Source organism: Daphnia pulex, chromosome 3, assembly GCF_021134715.1.
Source record: "Daphnia pulex isolate KAP4 chromosome 3, ASM2113471v1".
NCBI classification, from domain to species: Eukaryota; Metazoa; Arthropoda; class Branchiopoda; order Diplostraca; family Daphniidae; genus Daphnia; species Daphnia pulex.
Genome location: NC_060019.1, coordinates 8509978 through 8532303, shown reverse-complemented (window position 1 = coordinate 8532303; position 22326 = coordinate 8509978). Strand labels below are relative to the sequence as shown.

The 22326-nt window shown below is 45.7% G+C and overlaps 2 protein-coding genes across 13 annotated transcripts in view; one reads left to right on the top strand and one right to left on the bottom strand.

Moving 5' to 3' along the window:
• Positions 1-18430, top strand: part of LOC124190609 (SH3 and multiple ankyrin repeat domains protein 3-like) — a 40659-nt gene extending 22229 nt beyond the window's left edge. For 3 of the 12 annotated variants that reach the window (XM_046583386.1, XM_046583385.1, XM_046583384.1), the window contains 14 exons: positions 7908-8332; positions 9486-9503; positions 10414-10539; positions 11099-11279; positions 12049-12368; positions 12770-13031; positions 13142-13492; positions 13586-13789; positions 13891-14185; positions 14252-14453; positions 14542-14743; positions 14831-14926; positions 15027-15247; positions 15312-18430. In XM_046583386.1, coding sequence (XP_046439342.1) covers positions 8057-8332; positions 9486-9503; positions 10414-10539; positions 11099-11279; positions 12049-12368; positions 12770-13031; positions 13142-13492; positions 13586-13789; positions 13891-14185; positions 14252-14453; positions 14542-14743; positions 14831-14926; positions 15027-15247; positions 15312-17705 — 5148 coding nt within the window. In that variant the 5' untranslated portion in view covers positions 7908-8056 and the 3' untranslated portion in view covers positions 17706-18430. Of the gene's footprint in view, positions 1-7907; positions 8333-9485; positions 9504-10413; positions 10540-11098; positions 11280-11664; positions 11918-12048; positions 12369-12769; positions 13032-13141; positions 13493-13585; positions 13790-13890; positions 14186-14251; positions 14454-14541; positions 14744-14830; positions 14927-15026; positions 15248-15311 lie in introns of those variants that run through there. The other 9 variants (XM_046583395.1, XM_046583393.1, XM_046583392.1 and 6 more) reach the window with 6 other exon arrangements.
• A 10-nt stretch (positions 18431-18440) lies between these two features.
• On the bottom strand, positions 18441-21734 carry LOC124190611. Its single transcript, XM_046583397.1, has 2 exons — positions 20556-21734; positions 18441-20494 (listed from the first exon to the last, which is right to left on the bottom strand). Exons 1-2 carry the CDS (start codon positions 21555-21557, stop codon positions 18524-18526), a joined length of 2973 nt encoding a protein of 990 aa, XP_046439353.1. The 5' UTR covers positions 21558-21734; the 3' UTR covers positions 18441-18523.
• Between the last annotated feature and the right edge of the window lie 592 nt (positions 21735-22326).

Here is a 22326-nt window from a genome sequence, read left to right as displayed (position 1 = left end):
TGTTTTGTTTCGTGAACGTCGTGAGTTGGCACACGACAAATGCAGCCAGGAGGTCGAAGCCAGAAAAGTTTTGTTTTTCTTCTTTAAAAAGGCCAAGGGAAAATTTGCGTTTGTTTTTTCGGGAGAAAAACATTGAAATTGAAAAAAAGAAGAAGAAGAATAATAAAAAGTCTGTAAGAAAGATGAACGTTGGACGATTATAATGAGGAGGAGTAGGGAAATGAATGAGGGGCTTTGATGATGCGATGCGTTGTTCAGTTTTAATATAGGAGAAGGAGACCTTCGCCATTTTGTTAATCACATCTGTCTAACTGGGATGTGCAAGACGTCTATCGATCTCTCATCCGTCTGTCGACATTTTGGCGCGATATCCGTTTGCATTATTATTATTATTATTTGGTTGGGCAACCAGTCGCAGAGAGAGAATTTCATCTCCCCCGTTTTTGTAAGGGGGTCCGTTGTTTTTATGCTGCTGCTGCTGGGCTAGTGGTTGTATCATTTTATTTTTGTATGGAGCTGGAACTGGATTGGCTGTGCTGGAGGAGGTTCCGCAATCTTTTGGTATTTGGCTCTCGCTCTGCTCTTACTCTGTGGCTCCGGTCAGAATCGTGAGTTTTCCACATACCCTAATGACATACACAGCAGAAAACAAGCAACAAAAGCTGGAAGAAAAAATGCAAGCAAAAGGGGGGGGGGGAAGAAAAATACAAATCACGATGGAGGCCGACCGAACGAACATGACGAAGGAAAGAAAAGAAAAAGGATAAACGACTGGAATTAGCCTCGATTCTACTCCCGAAAAAAAAAGTCTCCATTTAAACATGGAGGTCGTTTTTTCGCCAGTTTTCTTTCGTGTTAATTTCGGCTATCGTGATGCTTCGTGAAGTGCGGCGATAAATGGAAGAAGGAAGAAGAAGAAGAAAACAAGTTTTTTTCTTTCCCTCATTGTCGTAGCACCAACGTGTGAGACGCGCCGTGCTTATGGCCAAAAGAAAAACGAAAAAAGTTTCCAGAAGCACTTGAGAATATTATACGATGATGACGGCGGTCCCTTGTAAATATCTCTGAGACGGGCGTTATAAAGTGGGCAGCAGCAGCAGCAGCAGCAGAGCCCTGTCCTTTGAGGACTCTTCTCTGAAGACGGGACGATAAAAGGAGGAAAATACATTCCAGTTATGTCGGTGTATTAGTCAAGAAGAAGAAGAAAAAATCTTTATTTTTGACGCCTGGTGTAGAGAGAGAGAGAAAAAGAGGGACGTTCGGTGTTCGGTTTGGTCATGTTCCAATTTTTTCGGGTTCCCCATTTTCTTTTTAAAAATAGACGGCCGGTCCACGGCCAATGGATCGTCTGCTCTTGGTTCATTTTCTCTCCCCTTTTCTCTGTTTTTTCGCTGGCGTCTTCATTTTCCAACTCTCTGGGAGTTTATTACATTGGCCGGCCATTCTTCATTCAGTGTCGCAACTGTACCGACGACGACGACACTCGAGCCCGTTGTCAGGCGAACCGAAAAGAAAGAAAAAAAAGAACCTCGGCAGTCGTTAATTTTTTTGTTCTTTTCCTTTTGGGTCGACCATTTTTTGAGGGGAGAATTTTTTGTCGTTTTGGACCGAGCCAAAAAGGCGGAGTCCAAAGCTTCTTGATGGAGGGTAACCTTATTTGGATCGGGATGAGATGATGTGGTCGCTCTGCTCGATTTTTACTCACGCCGGACTCATTTTCTCTTGAATGCATAGAGAGAGAAAGAGAGAGTCAATTCAGAGTTTGACGTAATGAAAGCAGCGCGCGGTCAGCTCTTGTTATTATATCAATCCCCATTAAACATATCACAATATTAACTAATTCTCGATCGGTTTCCCAAGTCGCCCGTGGCCAGCAGTCCCGAAATGGGCGTAACTTTCAAATCAAAATCCTTTTTTTTTCTTTATTCGTGTGTGTGTTTGTTTTTCCCCCCTTTCATTTCGTCACAATCTCGTTAGAAATATTATTAGAAGAAGAAGAAAAAGAAAAATAACATGTGAGAATGTGATTCTCCCGCGCGTTATTCTTAATTATTCGTGTTGCTGTTGCTGTTGCGGCAGCGGCCGTGATGAAATGTTGTGTGTAGTCCACTTGTTCCTTTTTTTTTCTCCTCATTTCACTTTCTTTTTCGATCGGCAACGGTGTCGAGGAGAGGGAGGGTCGCGGTTCATTGCTTCGTGCGTGTATGCCGGAGCATGCTAAGATTTCGTGTCGTGACGAATCCAAAATAGAAGAAAATCGAAAAAAATAAAAAAAGGGACGAAGACGATAAGATGCAGGTGCACCGGTGGCTGAGAGACTGTGAAACTCCTTTTTTTTAATATTTCTGCAATGATTTATGAGAGCTCGGCGTGAAGGATTTTTTCAGTTGGTTCGGGATTTTTCGACGCGATGACGTGGCGCGCCTGCCCTTCAAACGCCAAAGTTGACGAAGCCCAGCGAAAAAGTTTCTTTCGGGTTTGGTTGGGGTGGGGTGGTCGGATGGGATGGGGGGGGATAGAAAGAAAAATGGAGAAGAAAAGTTTCGAGTAGATGAGATGCTATGAGATAACGCAATTTGAGATAGGGCCACTATTTTTAATAGCAGCAGTTTGAGAGTTGTGTGTTGGGAACGTGCCTGTACAGTCAACCTGTTTATTTTATTTTTTTACAGCAGCAGCAGCAGCCCTACTAGAATAATCATCCCGCCAGATATGGTCAACGCTTTCAACCTTGAGGGAAAATAAGGTTCCCAATCGGGAGCAACTCGAACGAAAAAGAAAAAAGAAAAAAAAAAGAGTTTCATTTTTCTTTTTGGTTTGAGAGATTGGCTGGTCAAGTTTTCTTGTTTTCTTTTTCCACCTTAGATTGAGAGTTGTATATTAGAGGCAGACACTTGTTGTCGCCGCCGCCACTGTACTAAATCCCGCGTGCACTTTGATCGTCAAGGTCTCCATGTCTCGTCCATTGATTAACAACACCCGTAACTACCGACTTTCCGAAGGTAGTACCACCACCAGCGAGCCAAGTCAAAAGTCATAATGTAGGCCAACAGCTGATTGTCGAACGATAAAAAAGTCCATGGTTCACGCAATCGACAGATTAGTCGCCCCCCCTAACCAACCCAAAAGATTAACTCGCCAAAAAAAGAAAAATGTGTAGTGTAGAGAGAGAGAGAGTCAGACAGCTGGATAAATTGGAGTCTGCCCAGATGACACGACGATTGACTGAGAAAGTCAGAACTAAAAGTTTCTTTTTCTTTTTTTTTTAAAGATGATTATCAAGTTCCGGTCGATGCCGGATTGAATCAAACTAATCATTTTTTTGATTGAGTCGATTCATTTTCTTTTCCAAACCGCCCTCAAGTCTATGGATGAACGGAAGACGTCCATCCTTTGCTCCGTCTACCCGCTAGAAATAACATCTCTTATTTGTTTTTACACGTTTCCGTTAATTACACGTTATCAGCGGTCCGTCTCTCTGGGGGGAGACTTGTTATCGCCGAGTTCCGGAAGAAACTCAGAAATGAATGGGAGACTCAAAAAAGAGAAACTGAATGACGCCAGCACGTGACTGGAGTAAAATTTAAAAAAAAAAAAAAAACCACGTCAACTGTTTTTACTATTTTTTTTGAAAGGGATCAACTAGAGATAATGGACGTTGACAGAACTGTCAGCCCGCTAAGTCCCGCGTCAACAAACGACGCCGAGTTTCTATATATCGCCGTGTGTAGAAAAGAAAAAAGGAAACGAGAAAAACAAATTTTCATTTGGTTTTCACGGTAGAGAAACTGCGCAACATCAACCAGCGTCTCGTGAAAGTTAGTCTTCTCCCTGCGTACACTCAAAAGGAAGAGTAAATAGGATGAGAGAAACATCCTTAAATAAGGTGGAGAGGGGGGGGGGTTGCAATGGATTAAGGGCGGAGTTAATGAAGATGGTTGCAGTGCGGGGGAGATTCCACCAGCGTATCGTCTTAGTGGACGTCATTTATTTTTTCCCGTTGAGTGATCGTGTCTCTCTCTGGCTACACTTTTTTCTTTCTTTCCATGGGGGGTGAGATCGCGTTCAAAAGACGTCTTAGTAGCCACTCGGTCACGTGCCTCCATCGATCGCCAATCGATATACCCCCGCTCCCTTTTACTCCCGCCGGAATAAAAACACAAACTCCGGAATACAAAAGAAGAGAAAAATCTTCAATTTTCTTGCGTCTCTTTGCTGTGTGCGTTATTTTGTGTGTCATTGGCAAGTCTCCAAATGCGTTTAAATAAAATAAAAAGGACAAGTTAAGAATAAAAGAAGAGCTGAGATTGGAATAAATAACGTCCGTTTCAAGGGGGGAAATCAATAGAAAGTGAAAACTAGCAGCGGGAATAGTATCGCATCCGCTCGCCAAAATAAAATGAAATTCTGCACCGGATTTAAATGTTAAATTTAAAGTCACCGGAAGTGAGTTATTATTATTTATATTTTTTCAAGCATTTCCATGGCCGTGAAGGACATGCTCAACTATTAAACGCCGCGCTAGAAATAGGTTCATTTAGTTTTACAGCTGTCGAGAAATCAAGTCTTAAAGAGACACGCACATTTCTTTTAGTTCCCATGATTTGCTCTTCATTGTGTGTGTGTGTGTGCGCGTCCAGCACACATGTGCCTTGATTACACACACACACACAAGGAGGCATTGCCCCTGCGAGTTGACCAAGGGGTAACGTGATCGCCTCACACCCTGTGTGTGTACACACGGCCTGACTTTGTGTGTTTTCTTGTTCTTCTTGTTGGGAGGGTGTAGTCTCTTTTTTGTCTATTTCGGAGCGCCGGCCCTAGTTTTTCAAAAACTGGTGGGGGCCTATTGGTTTTGCCTTACGGTTGGTGTTGATGGAATGCGTTCCAGATGGTCGTCGGAAGACACACGGAAAGTCTCGTCTTCTTCTTCTTTTCGTCGTCATCGCGGCCTAGCCATGAAAAAAAAAAAAAGGCGCTCGTCAACAGTTGGAACAGCCAGTCACCTTTTTTTTTTTGTCCGGGGGACTGTCTGAAAAAGCCCCAAACTTTTTGTCTCTCTCCTGCGTCTGCTGACGTCTTGTGTTTTGTTGATGTTTGATTCTCTTGTTTGTGTGTTCCTCGCCCAACACACGTACAACCATTTTCTCCTTCCTGGGCTCTTTTTTTATTTATTCAATTCCAGTGAAATGAGGAGAAAACGGGCGATGAAATTATTCTCCAGCAGAGAGAGAAAGAAGATGGAATAACCATTGACCTCATTTGATAGATTCGCTTGTTGTACGCCGAGTCTGATATTTTCCCCTATTTTACATATAGTACGTTGTGTGTGTGTGTGCTCTATGGGCACGCTCATCTATCTCTCTTCTCGCTCGTCTGCAACATTTTCTAATCGAAACCGTTTCGACACGGGCGTTTGGCTACTACTCGAGCGCGAAACTCGCCCAGTCACAAGAAAAAATACAAGAGAGATTCATCCTCATCTCCAATGCGGATGGCAATCAAATAAAAAAAAAAAGACTGGAAGAAGAAGAAGAAGAAGAAGAGCTGTTTGTTTTGATGAGAGAGTCAACGAACGAAATAGATGTATAGAGTCAGACGAAAAAAGAGAAATCGCCCCAAAGATTCGGTGAAGTGGATCACTTTTTCTTTTTCTGCTCGCAAGACTCTAGAAGAAGATCGGCAGCCGAGCGCAAAATGGGGTTGGCTGCTGCTGCTGCTGCTGGATCGATCGAGTTGCATCCGTCCAACTGCTGCTGCTGCGCTCTGGGGCTCTCTCTCTTCACTTTATCCATCCGCAATTATCTGTGCGCACACATTTAGATGGTTTTTAGTTTCCTTTTCTACTCGCAGTGCAACATTGATGCCCTCCAGCTCTCAAATATGATACAATACAACAGACTAATAACTATCAAGTCCAGGCGGTTGCGGGCCTCTTTATCCAGCACGCTGGATGCTAGTTGAAAGCAAAGAGAGCGTCTGTGAGTATTGATCTCTTCGCCCGTCCTACACAGAGAGAGAGAGAAGCTGGGCGGCCAGTAAGATTTCCTGGGATATGTATATCCCATGTATGTATGACTTGGCCGCCTACCAACTACGTCTGAGAATCAGGAAAAGGAATAAGAAGCTAGCAGACAAAGACAGACTCTCTCTCTCTCTCTCTGTTGTATCTTCTTCTTCTTTTTCAGAGGAAAATTTACTACTCCGACTTTCCCTTTTCTTTTTTTTTTTTGTGGATATTTTCTTCTCGCCGGCCCGGAAGTGATGGACTGTATAGGCGGAGTCACTGAACTCTTGGCCGGACCGAAACGGCAGCAGTTAAAATGTGGAGAATATGAAAATATTGGGTAGAAGAAGAAGACGAAAAGTTGTCCCTTAGCGACCGCAATTTGATCGACCAAAATAATACAACTCTACACGGGGTTATGTTATATTAATAATAATCATCGTCGTGGAGGGGCTCACAATCCCCCTTCTGGTTGCCATGACGCTGTTTTTCTACGTAGTCGGCCGTGTCGGTCGCTTTTTTGTTATTTTTATTTTTCCGCCTCCCCCAAAAGAGGCCTTGATTGATTCATCCCAGTTTTATTGGATCCACCGAAAGAAGTGGAATGTGTCTTTGATGGCGTTCCATCAAGCCGATGAGCTTTCGGGATTTTCTTTTCACCGGCTCTTTTTTCATGGCGCTGATTTTTTGAATCTTGAAGAGTAGAGAGGGAAATTTGAAACAACTTTCACCCTGGGCTGGGCGAAGGAGAAACGGGAGGGTGGTAACCATAAGAGCGGATCTCGTTGTGTGTGTACCGTGTGGAAGGGGGAAGGGAGTGAAGGATCGATCCACACTGACTCTGAGCTGTTGGCGCTCAACCGGCGACAACAATATCCCTCCACCCTCCTCCACTCTGTCACACACAGAAAAAAATAAAATAAAACGGGATGGAGGATAAAAAAAAATAGAAACGGGAAGAAATATATACAGTCGCCTGTCATGGCATCTAAATGATACAATCGATTGTTGTTGTGCACATTTCGTATGCATTTGTTGGGCGCACTCGTCTTTTTTTTTTTATTTCATTTCTTCCAGCCGAGAATGATGGCAGCCGAAAAAAAAAGAGAAAATGCCGGCAGATGACGGATGGAGTTCGTTTATCGATCCGAGAGCTAAGAAGAAGAAGAAGAAAAAATGTTTTTAAAAAAAACGAAAGAAATAAAAAAGAGCCAAGGGCAAAAGAATAAAGGGGGCCGTGCGATGACAACGCGCCTTCAGTCGGTAAACAAATAAAAGGAATCTAATCCAACTTTTCCCTTTTTTCTCCTGCCTACGTTCGTTCGTTCGTTCGTTCGTTGGTCGGGTGAAAAACAAAAAAGAATGGGGAGGATAGAAGGGCGTTCTCTCCGTCGGGATTTAGCGCAGTAGAAACACACACACACACAGGAAAATGGCAATCAACTTCCCTTTCGTTCGGGCGGGCGTGAACCTTGTTGTATTGCGCGTCTTCCGTCGTCGTCGTCGTCTTTTGTTTTTATTCTGGAATTTTATTTCCTTTTCTTGTGCGTGTTGTGCAGATAAAGACAGACGCCGAGGCTTTGATGCGTAAGTATTTCTTCGTCAAAAAGGAAATGTCAAATTGTGTGACGGACGGTGTGTGCCCAACCAGCCGGCAACCGAACGCCGAGCGTGTTTTTTTTCTTCATTCTTTTTTCCTCTTTTCACGTTATAACCAGCGGGAGGATTTTGATGTGTGTCACATGATTCTTATTTAGTTAACGAAATAGAGGGGAAAATGAGAGCAAAAGAAAGCTGTGACAGCTCCCATTTTTTGAGCCAAGTTGTCGTTGTACACTTACGGATAAGGGCCCACACTCCGGCATGTCTTGACATTTTCTCTCTTCTTTTCCTTCTCCAGGCAAACAAGTGAAATGAATCCGGAGAGAGCTGTCGCCGCCACCGTCCAGTGAAGTCTAGGCTGCCCAAACAACCCCGCACGACTCTGGTGGAAATCGAAGAAGAAGAAGAAGACGAGCAACAATCATCGCCAATAGAAAAATTCGGAGAATGATGATGATGGAGGAGAACAGCAGCATCAAATCGGCCGTGTCGTCGATGGTGCTGGGCAGTAGCAGCGGCGGCATCGCGGCCGGAGGCGAATCGGCCGCTGGCTCTGAAATAATTCCGCATCATCAGCAGCTGCAACACGATCCTGCTGTCAATGCGACGACCGTGTCCGTCCGCATTTACGTGCCGGAACTCAATGTCCAGAAGGTGATCCACTTTCATCGCGAAGAGCTCGTCTGGAATGTCAAACAGCAATGTTTGGCCAGCCTGCCTAAAGTGAGTGCCCAGCCAACTTTGGCACGACTGTCTATTAATTAGCCCCATCACAAATGACTTGTTTGTCGACATCTCTTACTCAGTTGTGTGTTAGTAACTTTTGGGCCCATTTCGTCCAGTTGACTCGTTTGAACTGGTTGGCGGCCACCAGGTGTCAAATTGTGACGTCCGTTTTTTAACAAATGATTTTTCATTCGACCCATTTCAAACCAGGATGTTATATATGTGTCGTCAATTATTTAGTGTTTTAGTTTTCTTATTGTTTCATTTTCGTCGCCGGACAGTTATTGTCCAATCCAATTGGCTATTTGTTTTAGTTATTTTTTCTGACTTTCGCACGGGGGCCGTTAATATCATCAGCTTTGTTGTTTGTTTGTTGTGTCTGGCTGCTTTGGTTTATGGGTTGGGGGGGACCCTGTGTGATATAACGCGATACCAGGGGGAAATGGAGGGAGAGTCTATACGTAGTACGACGATGTGCCGCCCATCAATTTCTTTAATTAGCTCGCCCTGGAAATCGAGCGAGACGGGACTCGTTTATTGAAACAATAAACCCCGCTGAGAAAGAGCCAAAGCCAAAAAAAGAAGCGCTAGCTTTTCTCTCTCACCCGATTCACGCAGCTCTCCAGCTCACTCCGACTCACGATAGCCTTTTTGTTTTAATGCTCTACGGGGGGAGATGCTGGCCAGCCGATGGAACAAGAAGAAGAAGAAGAAGAAAGAAGGTCACGGAATCTTCTAGAAAGGTTCACACAAATTGTTGCACAGCAAAAGGCGATATGCGTCGATGATTTTCGGTCTGAACCGAATTCCCGGTTTCATTTCGAACCATTTTTGGCTCTTCGTCTATTATTATTATAACCGTTTATTATCTTTTCGGCCATATAGACTTTTTTCTTTACTTCTTATCAGCCCATCTATTTGAATATTATTACTCGTGTGTATATATACTGATATTCTTTTTCTTATTATTAATAATATGTGTTTTTTTTTCTATTTTTTTTTTTTTTTATGTTTTGGTTGGTTGTTTGAATTTTTTCGTCTACGACCTGCTGGTGATGTCTGTCCGTTGTTGTGTGCTACCGGGATTATTTAAAAAAAACACTCCCGGTCCCTATATACCTCCTCTCAAAAAATGTTAACAAACTAACAGGTGGCCTCTTGGTATCGGGTAAGAGGTGTTCTACTAACTTTGTTATGTTTTTTGTTGTTTTTATTTTCAACTTTGATTGTTTTTCTTCTTCTGTCTTTATTTTTCACTTTCCTTGGGTGGGGATGAAATCGAATCACGCTACACACGCTGTTGCCATGACACCGCCCCAGTCTTGCATTATAATGAGAAATGCACGGCATCCCGCCATATTGCATTTAGCCAAGGTGGTCGGTTGCATGTTGTTTATTTGTTACCTCAGCATTGGCCATGATCTCACTCTCTTCACTCCCTGATTGCAATCCAACTCTCTTACGTACTGCGCAAGGATTTATCGATGCGGATGCTAATGAAATGAGATCCTCCCCGAGTTGCCAATTTATTGTCGTGCCCAGGCGGCCGCGCCTCTTTTATTTTTCCCGAGAAAAAGAAAAAAAAGGACACGAAATCGACGAAGCGGAGAATTTCTTTTTTTTAATTTTTATTTTCCAACCAGAAAATGAAAAATGAAATCAGAATAATGAGCTTGTTCACCGCATGATATAATACTGTGGCGCAAGGGCAGCACGCTTGTGTTACGTGTGCGCTCGACGTGAACCTTTTCCCGTAAACCATGACGAAGCTTTATATACATACTTGTGTACAACTCCAAATATTTCTTCTTCTTCTTCCTTGTTTCGTCCTTGTTTGATCGAAGAATGCGGCGAGAGCATTGTGCCGGCGGATCTCTCTTGTGGATCCGCGTGTGGGATTTTGATGGCTCACTTGTTGTTGTTGTTGTTGTTACCGTAGGTAGATCTTTTTTTGGAAACAAAAAAATCACCCATGCAACAACAATCCACAACCACACGAATCAACTTTTTATTTTTTTCTTCTGACTTTTCCACTTATTCAATTTTTTTAAAATAAATTTTTATTTTATTTTTTCAAGGAGCTGAAGGAAAGTTTCAACTATGGACTGTTTTATCCGCCGTCAAACGGCCGGGCCGGCAAATTTCTCGACGAAGAACGCCCCCTGTCGGATTATCCTTTTAACGGACCTGGCGGCTACCTTGAGGTAGATAAACATTCATTAATAGGCGAAATGCATTAAGTGCGGTTAGGTATACTACTTGTCCGTCCCGCCAGATCCTCTGCTCTCGCTGTTGCTGCGCAGTAAAAACGTTCGCGGAAAACGAGAATGACATCAGCCCCGTTAATGAGCTGAGCGCTCATTTTGTTGTTTTTTTAGTTTATGACGACCATTACGATCGAAAAAGAGAAAAATGCTGAACCATTTTCCAAAAATTTATTGCGCCGTTGCCGTGATTAGACGGTTGACTCCTAACGGCCAGGGATCGTCTTTTTTCTCCCGAATCACAGCAGCAGCAGCAGACGGTTCAAAAACGTCTAATGAGTTTTCGAGAAAAAACCGGACAGTGTATACGAGCGAGCGAGAGAAACAGTTGTTAATAATGGATACCTAGTAGTACATACACCCTTAATGTTAGTCATTAAGAAACGCGTTCGCTGGACGCACTTGTAACGGTTCTCTCTTTCGCCATCTCAACTTGATAATAATCACATCAAAGGAGATCAACTTAAAATAACAAAAAAAAACATATTTCAATGTACAGTTGAAGTACAAGAGGCGTGTGTACAAGATGCTGCATCTGGACGAGAAGCAACTGCGTTCGCTGCACACACGCGTCAACTTGCGTCGCTTCTTCGACTACGTGACCAGCGGCCAAACGGAGAAGATTACCAAAATGTGTGCCAAAGGGCTGGATCCCAACATTCACTGTCAGGAGACGGGCGGTAAGTTTTTTCTTCTTCTTCTTCTGTTTTTCTCGGTATATATCATTCGGATGAGGTAGAAAATTTCCCATTTAACTGTCATTCACTTTTTCCATCCGATGGCGTTGGAGCAACGAATTGGGAGGAGAAAAAATAGTTGTGTGGTGGTACAGTACACGTGATTTTATAAGTCCCGTGACTCTTTGGGGGCCATGTCTTCTTCTCTATTCCCTCGTGATCCTATTACGAATTGTGTGTGTTCAAAAAGAACGCGCATTTGACATTCCCCCCGTTGCTTTTCGTGGACTAGAAATTGGTTCTGTCGTTAAGGAGGATATATATATAACTATTTTCTTTTCTTTTTTTCTATACCTGTCGAACTGAATAAAATGGCGTAGAAAATCGAATTTCTGGGAAGAATGAATGGGAAAGCTGGTAGGCCATTTGGAAATCCTCACGTGAATTGAAAAAAAAAATGTGTCGATCTATTCCTTGGAGAGTGTGTGCACAGCAAGAGAGATGTATATAAAATGTAATAAAATTATGCATTCCTGGTTTGTGAAATGGCCAAGAGTTATTTGGCCGTTGATGGCGCTGCGATCAGTCATGTTTTCCCCCTGACGTTTAGGCAGAAATTTCAAACGCCCACATTTTTCCTGGTAAAAACCTGTTTTGAGTGACATGCCCTGGGTTTTTCTCGACTGATGATTTCCATTTGACAGTCTCGTCACAATTTGCATCGAATCTATTTTTATTTTCGTCATACTTATTCAATGATTATCGTGTACAGAGACCCCACTGACGTTGGCTGCAGTTTCATCTCGCCCCGGGCCACTACTTCTGGCCCTGGTTGGTGGCGGTGCATTGATCGATTACCGAACGAGATGCGGATCGACCGCCTTGCACAGGGCCTCTGAGAAGAGCAGCATAGAAGCTGTGAGAACCCTTTTGGACCTGGGGGCCTCCCCTAATGTTCGTGATGCCAAAGGTCTGACTCCTCTGTGGACCGCAGTGTCAGCCAAAGCCTCTCCAATGTTATGCCAGGCACTCCTTCATGATTACTCCATTCACGGTGTGCAAGATGCTCAGGGATGGCATGAAGTCCACCAGGTTTGTCTTTGCATATTACGTCTGTCTAACATCCTCGAGCTCTGAATGGGTGGCAGCATGACAATTATTGACATTTTCCACCACATACCATTGCATTAAGGTTTCATGTGATATTTATGTGCTCTCACATTCTTGAAAGTAGTTGTGGAGTTGCAGACTTGGCTGAGCAGTTGCAAACTTTCTCGCAATCAAAAAGCAGGTGTAGAACTGGCATGTTCACATGCATCAACTTGTGATTGCGACAAAACGCCATTTGTAATAAAGATAGTCGTACATTTTAAAGGGGTTCGTTTCTGGTTAGTTATCCGGAAAATGACGAAACGAGGAATTTCACGGAATGCGCCGTAATAACTCAACTCTCAACCAAAAGGAGAATCTCAACATTCTTTTTTGAATTTCAGGCCTGCCGTAATGGACTCGTCCAGCATTTGGAGAACCTGCTGTTTTACGGAGCCGACATGAACGCCAAGAATGCGTCGGGCAACACGCCCCTCCACGTCTGTGCTGTGGACAATCAGGAAGCGTGCGCACGACTGCTGCTCTTCCGGGGGGCCGATCGCGAAGCCCTTAACTACGCCAATCAGACACCCTACCAGGTGGCGGTAATTGCCGGCAACCTGGAGTTAGCCGCTCTTATCCATCGGTTTAGAGGCGAGGATGTCGGTAAGTCGTCATCGGCAATATAAACCCGTCCGACACTTTCCGCTCGTAAAAAAAACGTCATACTTAACTAAAGAAAAAATGTTTTTGCTCTTGTTTACGACTGACCGTAGTGGCATTCAAGGAAACTCCATCGTTCAATCCCCGTCGGCGAAAGTCTGGCGTACTGCTGTCGATGAGGCATTCGATGTCGTCGAATGCCATGATGCTGGACGCGTCTTCCATCGCTTCGTCGTCGACGACCGGATCGAGCAGCACGCCCAGCCCGACTTTGGTGTACAGCTCGCTGACTAGCAGGTCGATGAATCGCCGCCAGCAGCAGCAGCCCTCCCCGTCGCCTTCCAGCACTGATCGCTGGCTGGAATCGAATCCCATGTGCATGAGCACCGTGTCTGTGCGCAGCGATACGGGCAGCTCCTCTTCTTGTACGGCTGAAAGCGAAGATAATGGAAGCAGTTTGACTGGTAATGACCGGCCTGCTGGGCCTTATTGTTTTGATTATTTATCTTTGCATGACTCAACTCTCTCTCTCTCGTTTTTCCTATGGCCTCGCGCAGACAAAATCAGCGTGGACCAATGCGACATTGTCAGTGATAGCTCGGGCGTTGGCACGTCCAACAGTGGAAGCGGCGGAAGCTACGATGCAAATACCCCGTCTGAGCACTCGCTGGTCCTGCCAGGCATGACAGTCGTCTGCACGGAGGCGTACAGTTGCAAGGAAGCCAACCATCTCAACTTGCAACCGGGGGATATTATTGAAGGTAACGTACTACTACCTGCTTATTAGTAGCAGTTCAATGGGCTGGAAATTCGAGAAACTCGACAATGACGAACCAATTTTTTAAATATCATCATTATTTAGTGACGGGATCAACAGACTGTGGGCTGTTGGAGGGCTGGTTAAGGGGAGACAGTGGCTATTTCCCTCCCAGTTGCGTGCAAGAAGTCAGGTTGCGCAATCCGGCCGCTATCGCAGCGGCTCGACATCATCCCAGCCCGGCTGTCATCTCCAAAGCTACTGGTGTGCCAAATATGGGCATGACCCTGCCTGTCCCAGTTCCCGTTTTGCAACTGGGAAAGACCATGGAAGCCAGAGCTGCCGGTCGCCGAGAAATGACTGCACAAAATTACGGAACGACTCCACGGATGAAGTCTCTGTAAGTATCGGTTGATAAGTTTTATACCAGTCAAACTTAAAACTGACGACTTTGGTTTGGTTTTAGGTACAGCGAACCGCGGACTGTCATCCTGCATAAGGGCCAGAGAGGATTTGGTTTCGTGCTGCGCGGTGCAAAGACAATGACGGGCATGAAGGATTTCAACCCTATTCAGAATCGAGTTCCGGCTTTACAGTATTTGGATAGTGTCGAAGCTGGCAGTGTAGCCGACCGAGCCGGACTTCAGCCTGGCGATTTCATCCTGGCTGTAAGTTTCTTTGATTTGCTCCATCGAGTTCGATTTTATAAATTTTATTTTTTGTTTTATTTTTTTTTTTCATTTTTTTTTACATCAGATCAATGGAGAAGATCTGGCCAAGGCTTCGCACGAGACTGTGGTCGATTGTATCCGTCGTTCTGGTAATTTGGTTCAGCTGACTATCTGCTCCGCCACCGTCCAACCTGTCAACCAATCAGTCAGCCAATCAGTCAGCGAATATGCTTTAACAGTCCCCAACAGTAGTCGACAGTATTCCACACTTCCTCGAAAGTTACCAGGTAACGTACTACGACTACTACTTTGTAATCGGAAATTGCAAGTCTCTTGGACGACGACGTCTTTATCGATTTTCTTCTCGTTTGCAGGGCGGCCCCCACAACCACCGAAACGAGATCCCCGGACGACGCTAAGTGTCGGTCGCGCCCGTGCTCGCTCGATGGTTGTAGCACTCAACGATATGGGTATACACGACGACCAAGATGCTTGAAATCAATACCAACAAATCGGTTAACGTTTTTTTTTTTTATTTTCTTTCTCCTCTTTTTATCGTGTGTGTGATAGAATCTTCTCAATCGAGTACGGAGACGGCGGAAGATATCTATTCCAATTCGTCTTCGTCAAGGACAGCTTCGATTCGCTCGCGTTCAGGATCTGGGCGTGTTTCAACCACCGATCTGGAAAGATTATCTATCCCCACTGCTGTCAGCCCTCCAGCGCCACCAGCGGAGAACAACCGGTCACCCCGTGTTTACGCCAGTGTGGCTGAAATGAAGCGCATGAGAGTAAAAAGCTTTTCTTCTTTTATTCCACTGAGATGATGAAATAATTATATTTGGGTTTGTCCAGAAGCAGAAGACGTCGGCAGAGCTGTTGAAACTACACAAGGAATTCCACAGCACACCGGAATTGTGTTGGGAACAGCAGCAAAATGGCGAGGTGATGACTTCTTCTTGGACAGCAGAAGTCGAAATTCCACCGGATGTCCAATCGGCGGAAGATTGGCGAAAGAGTCAGAGTCAGGAGAACGTCTACGGCATGGAGCTGCAAGTTCACAATCAACGCAATTCGCGTCGCTCCTGGGCTCCTGGAAATGCCGCCTCCAAACCGGGAGGGCCACGCCATTCCGGCGTCCGTTATCACGGCTCTTGGCAGAACATTGAGGATTCCTACCATCAGTCGGAAGACGACGACGATGGAGATGAGACGGAAGAAGAGGAGGAGGAGGATGGCGATGACGACGGAGAAGACGCAACTACTCCGATCGCCGATCAATTGAATTTGTTGGGGAATCGCGACTACCGCGCCGTTAAGCCGTGCCGTCCGATTTACTCGACCGGCAATTGCAATACTCTTCCAAAAAGAGCAGGCAGTCCGCATTGTACGGCTCCTCCGCCAAATCATCCGCCGCCACCTCCACCTCCGCCGTCTCAGGTTGTCCGAGTTGACGTTACCAAAGCTCACAGCGAATATGCCGCCGTCGCTGCGGCCGGTGGCGACCGTCCTACGACTCCAGTCATGTCCAGCTTCCGACCCAGCGACAATGCCAAGCTCTACGCCCTGCCGGAAGATATGAAAAACGTCGGCTACATGACACTCCGCCCGACCGGATCCAAGAAAATGACGAACGTCCAATCTTCCATGACTGGATCACCTCCATCTTCTGCAGCTTCACGATCCAAGAGTTTACCGCCACGCAGTTCCCGTCCCAATGTCCAGGTCAAATCGGCGAAAAACGAAGAGCCGCGCGTCAGCGTGACTGTCAATTCTACTCCGCTTATACCCGATCCGGACTATGACAGCGAAGAAGAAGCTGCCCAGAATGGTCTGGCAGCGGGCAAAGCATCGCGAATGATGGTTGCCCACAGCACGGCGGCCGACAACGAACCTCCTCGTACGAAGCTCCTGATTGAAATCAAACCGCAATCTCAGCCGATTGAAATCAAACAGCCCAATCCGCCCAGGCAGCCACAACGGGTCGAAGTCGAAGGGCGAAAGTCGGAAGGAAATCGAGCAAGTTTGCCCAAGTCGCAGAGCTTTTGCGCCGACATACTAAAGGCCAAGTCTTTGTTGAAGAACTCTCAATCGTTTCCTGAAGAGCTTAGCGATCAACTCGTTCAAGATTCCTATTGCGAGGACGCCTACGTCACTTTCGTGCCGGTCAACGGCAGCAGCAGCCAGTCGGAGGAGTCGCAATACGGACACACTAAAAACGGCCGCCGAACCGGAACGCTGACTCGCCACGCCGTTTCTTTAATTCAGCTGCCGCCGCCGGTCGAAAACGGAGAGCCGGACATGGAAGACAGATTGCAGTCTCAACAGTCTGATATGGCCGTCGAACAGGATTCGGTCAGCACCATATCGACGTTGAGTTCGCTTTCGACCAGCACCAACTCTTCGGAGCGGGACGACGCTACGATCCTGGAGAACCACAAACCGGTCAAGAAGATCAACGGTCATTGGCGGGAGGCGGGCGCGCCGTCGTCGTCTGAACACCAAACGACGTCCGACGGTGAGCGAACGATTGAAGAAAGTCTGCAACTGATCCGGAAACACGTTGACGAGTTGAGCGGCATGAACCGGTCGCCGGCCAAGAAAACGGCTCCCGTCGTCCCGCCACCTCCGCAGTTTATCGAAGCGGTGGCTTCCTCCTCGTCGGAGAACGAGGAATCCTTTCTTGCCCCACCGCCACCCGAATTTTCTGATTCTGTGATGATGATGACGCACAAACCCGGCCAGCGTCAATTACCCAAGTCCATGAGCTCAGGACAGCTGCGCGGCGCGCTGGGAGACGGCAGCGACGACGCTGTGCCCATCTCCTTCTCGTCGCACTTTCTCAATCGCCGAATGGTTGAACGCCGTTTGAGCGACGACGCCATCAGCAGCAGCAGCAGCAAACCGCCCACCGTCCGCGTAGTTGGCACCGTCCCCAAGAAGGTCTCCTTCAGTCCGGATGTCATCGAGGCCGAAACGACCCGTGCTGGCCACCAAGAAATGGTTGTGTCGACCCGCAGATTTCCCCACAAGCCGCTGCACGAGTGGACCGTCAGCGACACGGCCGACTGGCTCGACAGCATCTTCCTCAACGAATACAAGAACGTTTTCATGAAAAGGAACATTGACGGGCCCAGCTTGATGCACATCAACAGTGAAACCCTCATGAGCATGGGAGTCAAGCGTCTAGGCCACCGATTGAACATTGAGAAATCGCTGAAGCATTACGCCCGCGACCCGAGGAATTGAAGGACCCACGTAAAAATAGTCTTCGACTAAAAGGTGAAAAATCAAAGTATTCTTATTTCTTGGGGATACCGACAGTTGATAGGGAAGCCTAGAAAACGTCAATTATAGTTAGGGGCAACAAGCAACTGGAAAAGAGTATGAGAAAATCAAGAAATCGAGTCATGTATCTTACATGTATAATTTTGTAAAACAGTTTTTAGAGTTTTCTGTCTTACCTTTCTTCTTCTTCTTCCTCCCTTTCTCCCGGTTTCAACGCAGTACATACCTGAGCTTTGGTACCAGACGATGTAGACTTCCGTATCCCAGTTCCTTTTGGCCCACCTCCGTTCCATCTCCTCGTTTTCTTTTCCTTCCTTCTTCCATCGTGTGTGTGTTGTATTTATATATACATTTACATATAACCTTTTAGATTTACCCTATATTCTACAGTATATATTATACTCCCCATCAAAGTTTTCTAATAACCACACAAAAGAGCGAGAACGCCATTCATTCATCCTCCATCCTTCCCTACAATTCAATAAGAGAATTTTTTTCTTTCTCCTCTCGTCATCCGTCAGTTGAACCCAAGTAAACATTTTTATAAAGACGGTCTATACTTCGTCCGCATCTCCCCCTCTTCCTTTCTTGGATCAAGCTCAAGTGTATGAACCGATTGTTCCCCCATCATACATATTATATTATTCATGTTTGTCAACCGTTTAATAAAATTTTTCATGCTCGCACTTCCAAGGGTCACATCAAATGATTATTTATTTCAGCAACCAATTTTACAGGTAAGTGTCTTCTTCTACTACTAAGCTAGGATTTAGCGAAAGTCAAATGGTGCTGTCTTCAGGGAACCAATGGCCGACGTTTTCGGTTCGGCTGCTGTTCGACAAGTTCGAATTGTTGTGATGTGCAGCCTCGTCCGCTGCAGGTTGCTGGGCTTGACTGACTTGTTGGTTGACGGATCTGCCACTAGACCAGATGGGAGGTGACAAGATCGACGACATCAATCGAGTAGGAACTTCGTCTAAGCCGACAGCCGAGTGCCGTTGATTCATTTCCGATTCGTCGTGACCGGCGGACGACTCAGCCAGTCCGTCGCAGGATTGATCGCATGACTGATCTGCTTCCGCCAAATCATCTTCCTGGCCTGAAGTTGAAGCTGCCGAGACTCCGACGGTAACTGCGACGTTGGTCTCTCGACTGTGATTGGGATTGCTGCTGCTGCTGCCGGTGTCCATTTTATTCAGAGTTTCAATGACGAGATCTTGCACCTCGCCCAATCGACGGAACAGGAACGGAGTCAGGGCTTGACGGAGCATGTAGAGAGCATTTTCTGATGACTGCTGATGCAGGGAGGCGGCACCTTCCTCGTGATCGGATTCTTCTGGGAGTTGGACGGCGTTGAGGAAAGTTTCCAGCAAATGAGGAGTCAACTCGCGGTGATGGCCAACCACGTTGATGAAAACTTTGGTCAGCTCCGATTGATGTGACGGTCGGCTAGTGGCGCACTCGTGTAGAGCGTTCAGCGCCATTTCCCGCAACGGATCGCTGTCAAATTTGTGAAGCAGTTGCAGTAGTTGAGACAAGAATTGCGGTCGAGCAGCGTGTTCGGTCAGAGCCACTCGAACGATTGCCTCTAGCCCCGGACTGGCCTGAGACTGTGGTTTGTCCTCCGACTCTCGTTCGGCCAACAAGTTGACATTCATAACGGACGAAACGTTTGGCTCTGGGGCACGACGGTTTTCTTTAGGACGGGCGCCGCCCGAGTATTTGAGAGTTGAAGCGTCTTTGACAACTTTGTTGTTGTTGCTGCCGGCATCTACCGCAGCGCTGGTTCTTGGCACAGAGATGGCAGGTACCACCACCACCGGAGCTGGTGAGGCTTCGTTAGTCGATTGCTGTTGATGATTCAAATTCCGTGCGTTCACTTCAGGCAAAGTAACTCCCGAACTGCTATTGCTGCTGTTGCTGTTTCCGCCTTGACCTCGAACGGAAAGGAGACCGTAAGCCAGGGCAGAAAGTACCCGGTTGTCGGCATGCGGAGGACAATGAACACCAATCTCCACCTGACGTTGACCTTTGTTGATTTTTCGTTTGGTACGGCGTGAAGGTGGTTGGGCAGGATTGCGAGGATTCGTTTCCGACGGACTAGTAGCTTGAATCTGTTGGCTGGTTGGATGAAGCAATGAAGAGGTTGACATTTCGGTCGACAACCCGGCTTGCTGGTGGTCACTAACGTTCACATTGGACGGCCCTGAAGAGAGGAGATTCTGTCTCGAGTAACTGCGGAAGTTGTCCCAGTAATTGTTGGTTCTGGTGCCGGGCGGCACTCGATTGTTCAGCGTGACCTGCGGATCGAATCGGTCCATACCAGCGCACTCGTAGGCTGAGGCGCTCGATCTTTCAGCTTTAGGATCACGAAAAGGGTTGTGATGAACTTCACTGGTTCTGCCGGATGCTTCAGGGTGTTGAGGATTCGATTCGAGGCTCAGTTGAACAGTCGCCAAGTCTCTTTGAAGTTGAGTGAGCATATGGCAACATGTGCTCACAGCCTGAGCCAGAACATGGAAATCAGATCCACTATCGTTCCACGATGAGTTCACAGGAAGTCCCGATAGAGAGAAACTTGACGAAGCGTTTCGATTAACGGCCGCGGCATTACGGCTGCTGAATTGTAAATTGGAAACGGCCGATAGGAGACTTTCAGTCACCAAAGCCAATCGACGTTGCTCGACTACCATCAATTCACACAAGGAATTTGTTCGTTCCAATTGATTCTCTATTCGATCAAGACGTTCCTGAGCAAAAACAAATATTTATTGAAATATTGAAACAATTTATGTTGAAATTGACACTTACAATGGGGACGGTTGCGGGTAAACGTATTCCATTCCTGACGGATGTCTCAGCACTGTGCATGCGTTCATGCGACGTATGGTCATCTTGCCCGTTAACTTCCTCTATTCGAGTTTCTTCAGCTTCTTCGTTGGAGGAATCAAAAGAAGGTTCGCCTTGCGCAAACACGTCCAACAATGAACCGTTTACTTGGGACGAAGTTGAATATCTTTTAGGACTACCGAGAGAATCGTGACTCAGATTATTCTGAGGTGAATAGAGATGATTGCTGCTGGCACCTATTTGCTGCTGGAGTGTCCCTTTGTTCAAATGCCTGGGGACACCAGGGTTGATTCTTGGTATGGTAGGTGTTCTGGATGGCCCATTTGAAGACACATTGCGTAGAAAATCCAAGGGAAAATCTTTGGGCTTGCTGTTCTTCTCCTCATTCTGTTGAGTATAGGGATTGTAGTCGAGGTCTATGGAAACATTTTGCATCAATTCTTGCAGCTGGATAAGTCTTTGCTGAGCCTCTTGGAGTTTTCTAGCTCGATTGCTAATGGAAGTATAAACTGTTTCAGCATTGTTGGTCATTTCAGCTCTAGTTGCATTTGGAGTTGGTTCATCTGAGAATGGGGAATGCATCTGCTGTAACTGGGACATGGCATTATCATACTGCCACTTCTTTTGCTGCAGTTCACGCATCTTCTCTTGCATCTCCCTGTGCTCTCCTTCAGATGGGTTGTTGAGTGCTGATCCGGATTCATACAGAGATGTGGGTCTCTGGAAATCCCTGAAGGACGAGTTTGTACTAGACAAGAACTGATGATTGTTGTCTCTGACACCATTTGCATTCGCTGTTGAAGAACTTGTTCTAGAAGATCTACTTGTTCTACGGTGATCGGGAACATGATCAGAGTTCCTGTAATTGACGGATGAATTATCTTTATAACTAGACGATGACGTATTGCTCGTCACAGAGAGATTCCGTTGGCGATTTCCATTCACCGGTCTGCTTCCTGACATGATAAAATCACAGAATACTAGTCAAGAATGAAATTATACAGCCTGTTGTGTCGTCGTAGTTTATATGTAAAACAAAACAATAATGAACTGTTTTTGACGTATGAAGAATATAAATAAAACAAAAAAAAACTTTCTGCGTTTCGTCCGTTAGTTGACTAACAGATGGTGCTTTGACGTAAATACCGACGGCGTCGTTTATTTAAAAACGAATAATATAATTCAATTCATAAAGATATATCGAATAAACTATTGGATTTATTTTAAAGAAGAATTTATAACCAAACAAGTTTTGGGAAAAAAGACATGATTCAAATATGATTGATTTTATATGTTTCTTCTCATCGGCAACGCCACAAAAGCGCCACAAGTCACTGTGTGTGGGTTTCGTCAACTCCAGCGTGAGTGTCTATCGCTCACTTTTCTTCTGCAAGTCTCCAAAGGCAATATGGTAAAAGAGAGTTTTATCGTTAAATATTAGCAGTTTTTAATACCATCGACGTTTCTTATGTGTGTTTTATAGATTTGTGTGCTAATATGTATAAGTTCGTGTTGAGTTCATGTCTGATCGTTCTTTTCTTGTTTTTGTAAAGGGGGCCCACAAAACCTTGAAAGTCAAGAAGCTTCTGGCCAAGAAGATGAAGCAAAATAGGCCGATTCCTCAATGGATTCGTCTGAGGACTGACAATACCATCAGGTAATTACTACTAGCTATTTAATTCACAGTGAGCTTAATTAAGTCACAGTGAGCTAACAGTTTTTATATTACTCA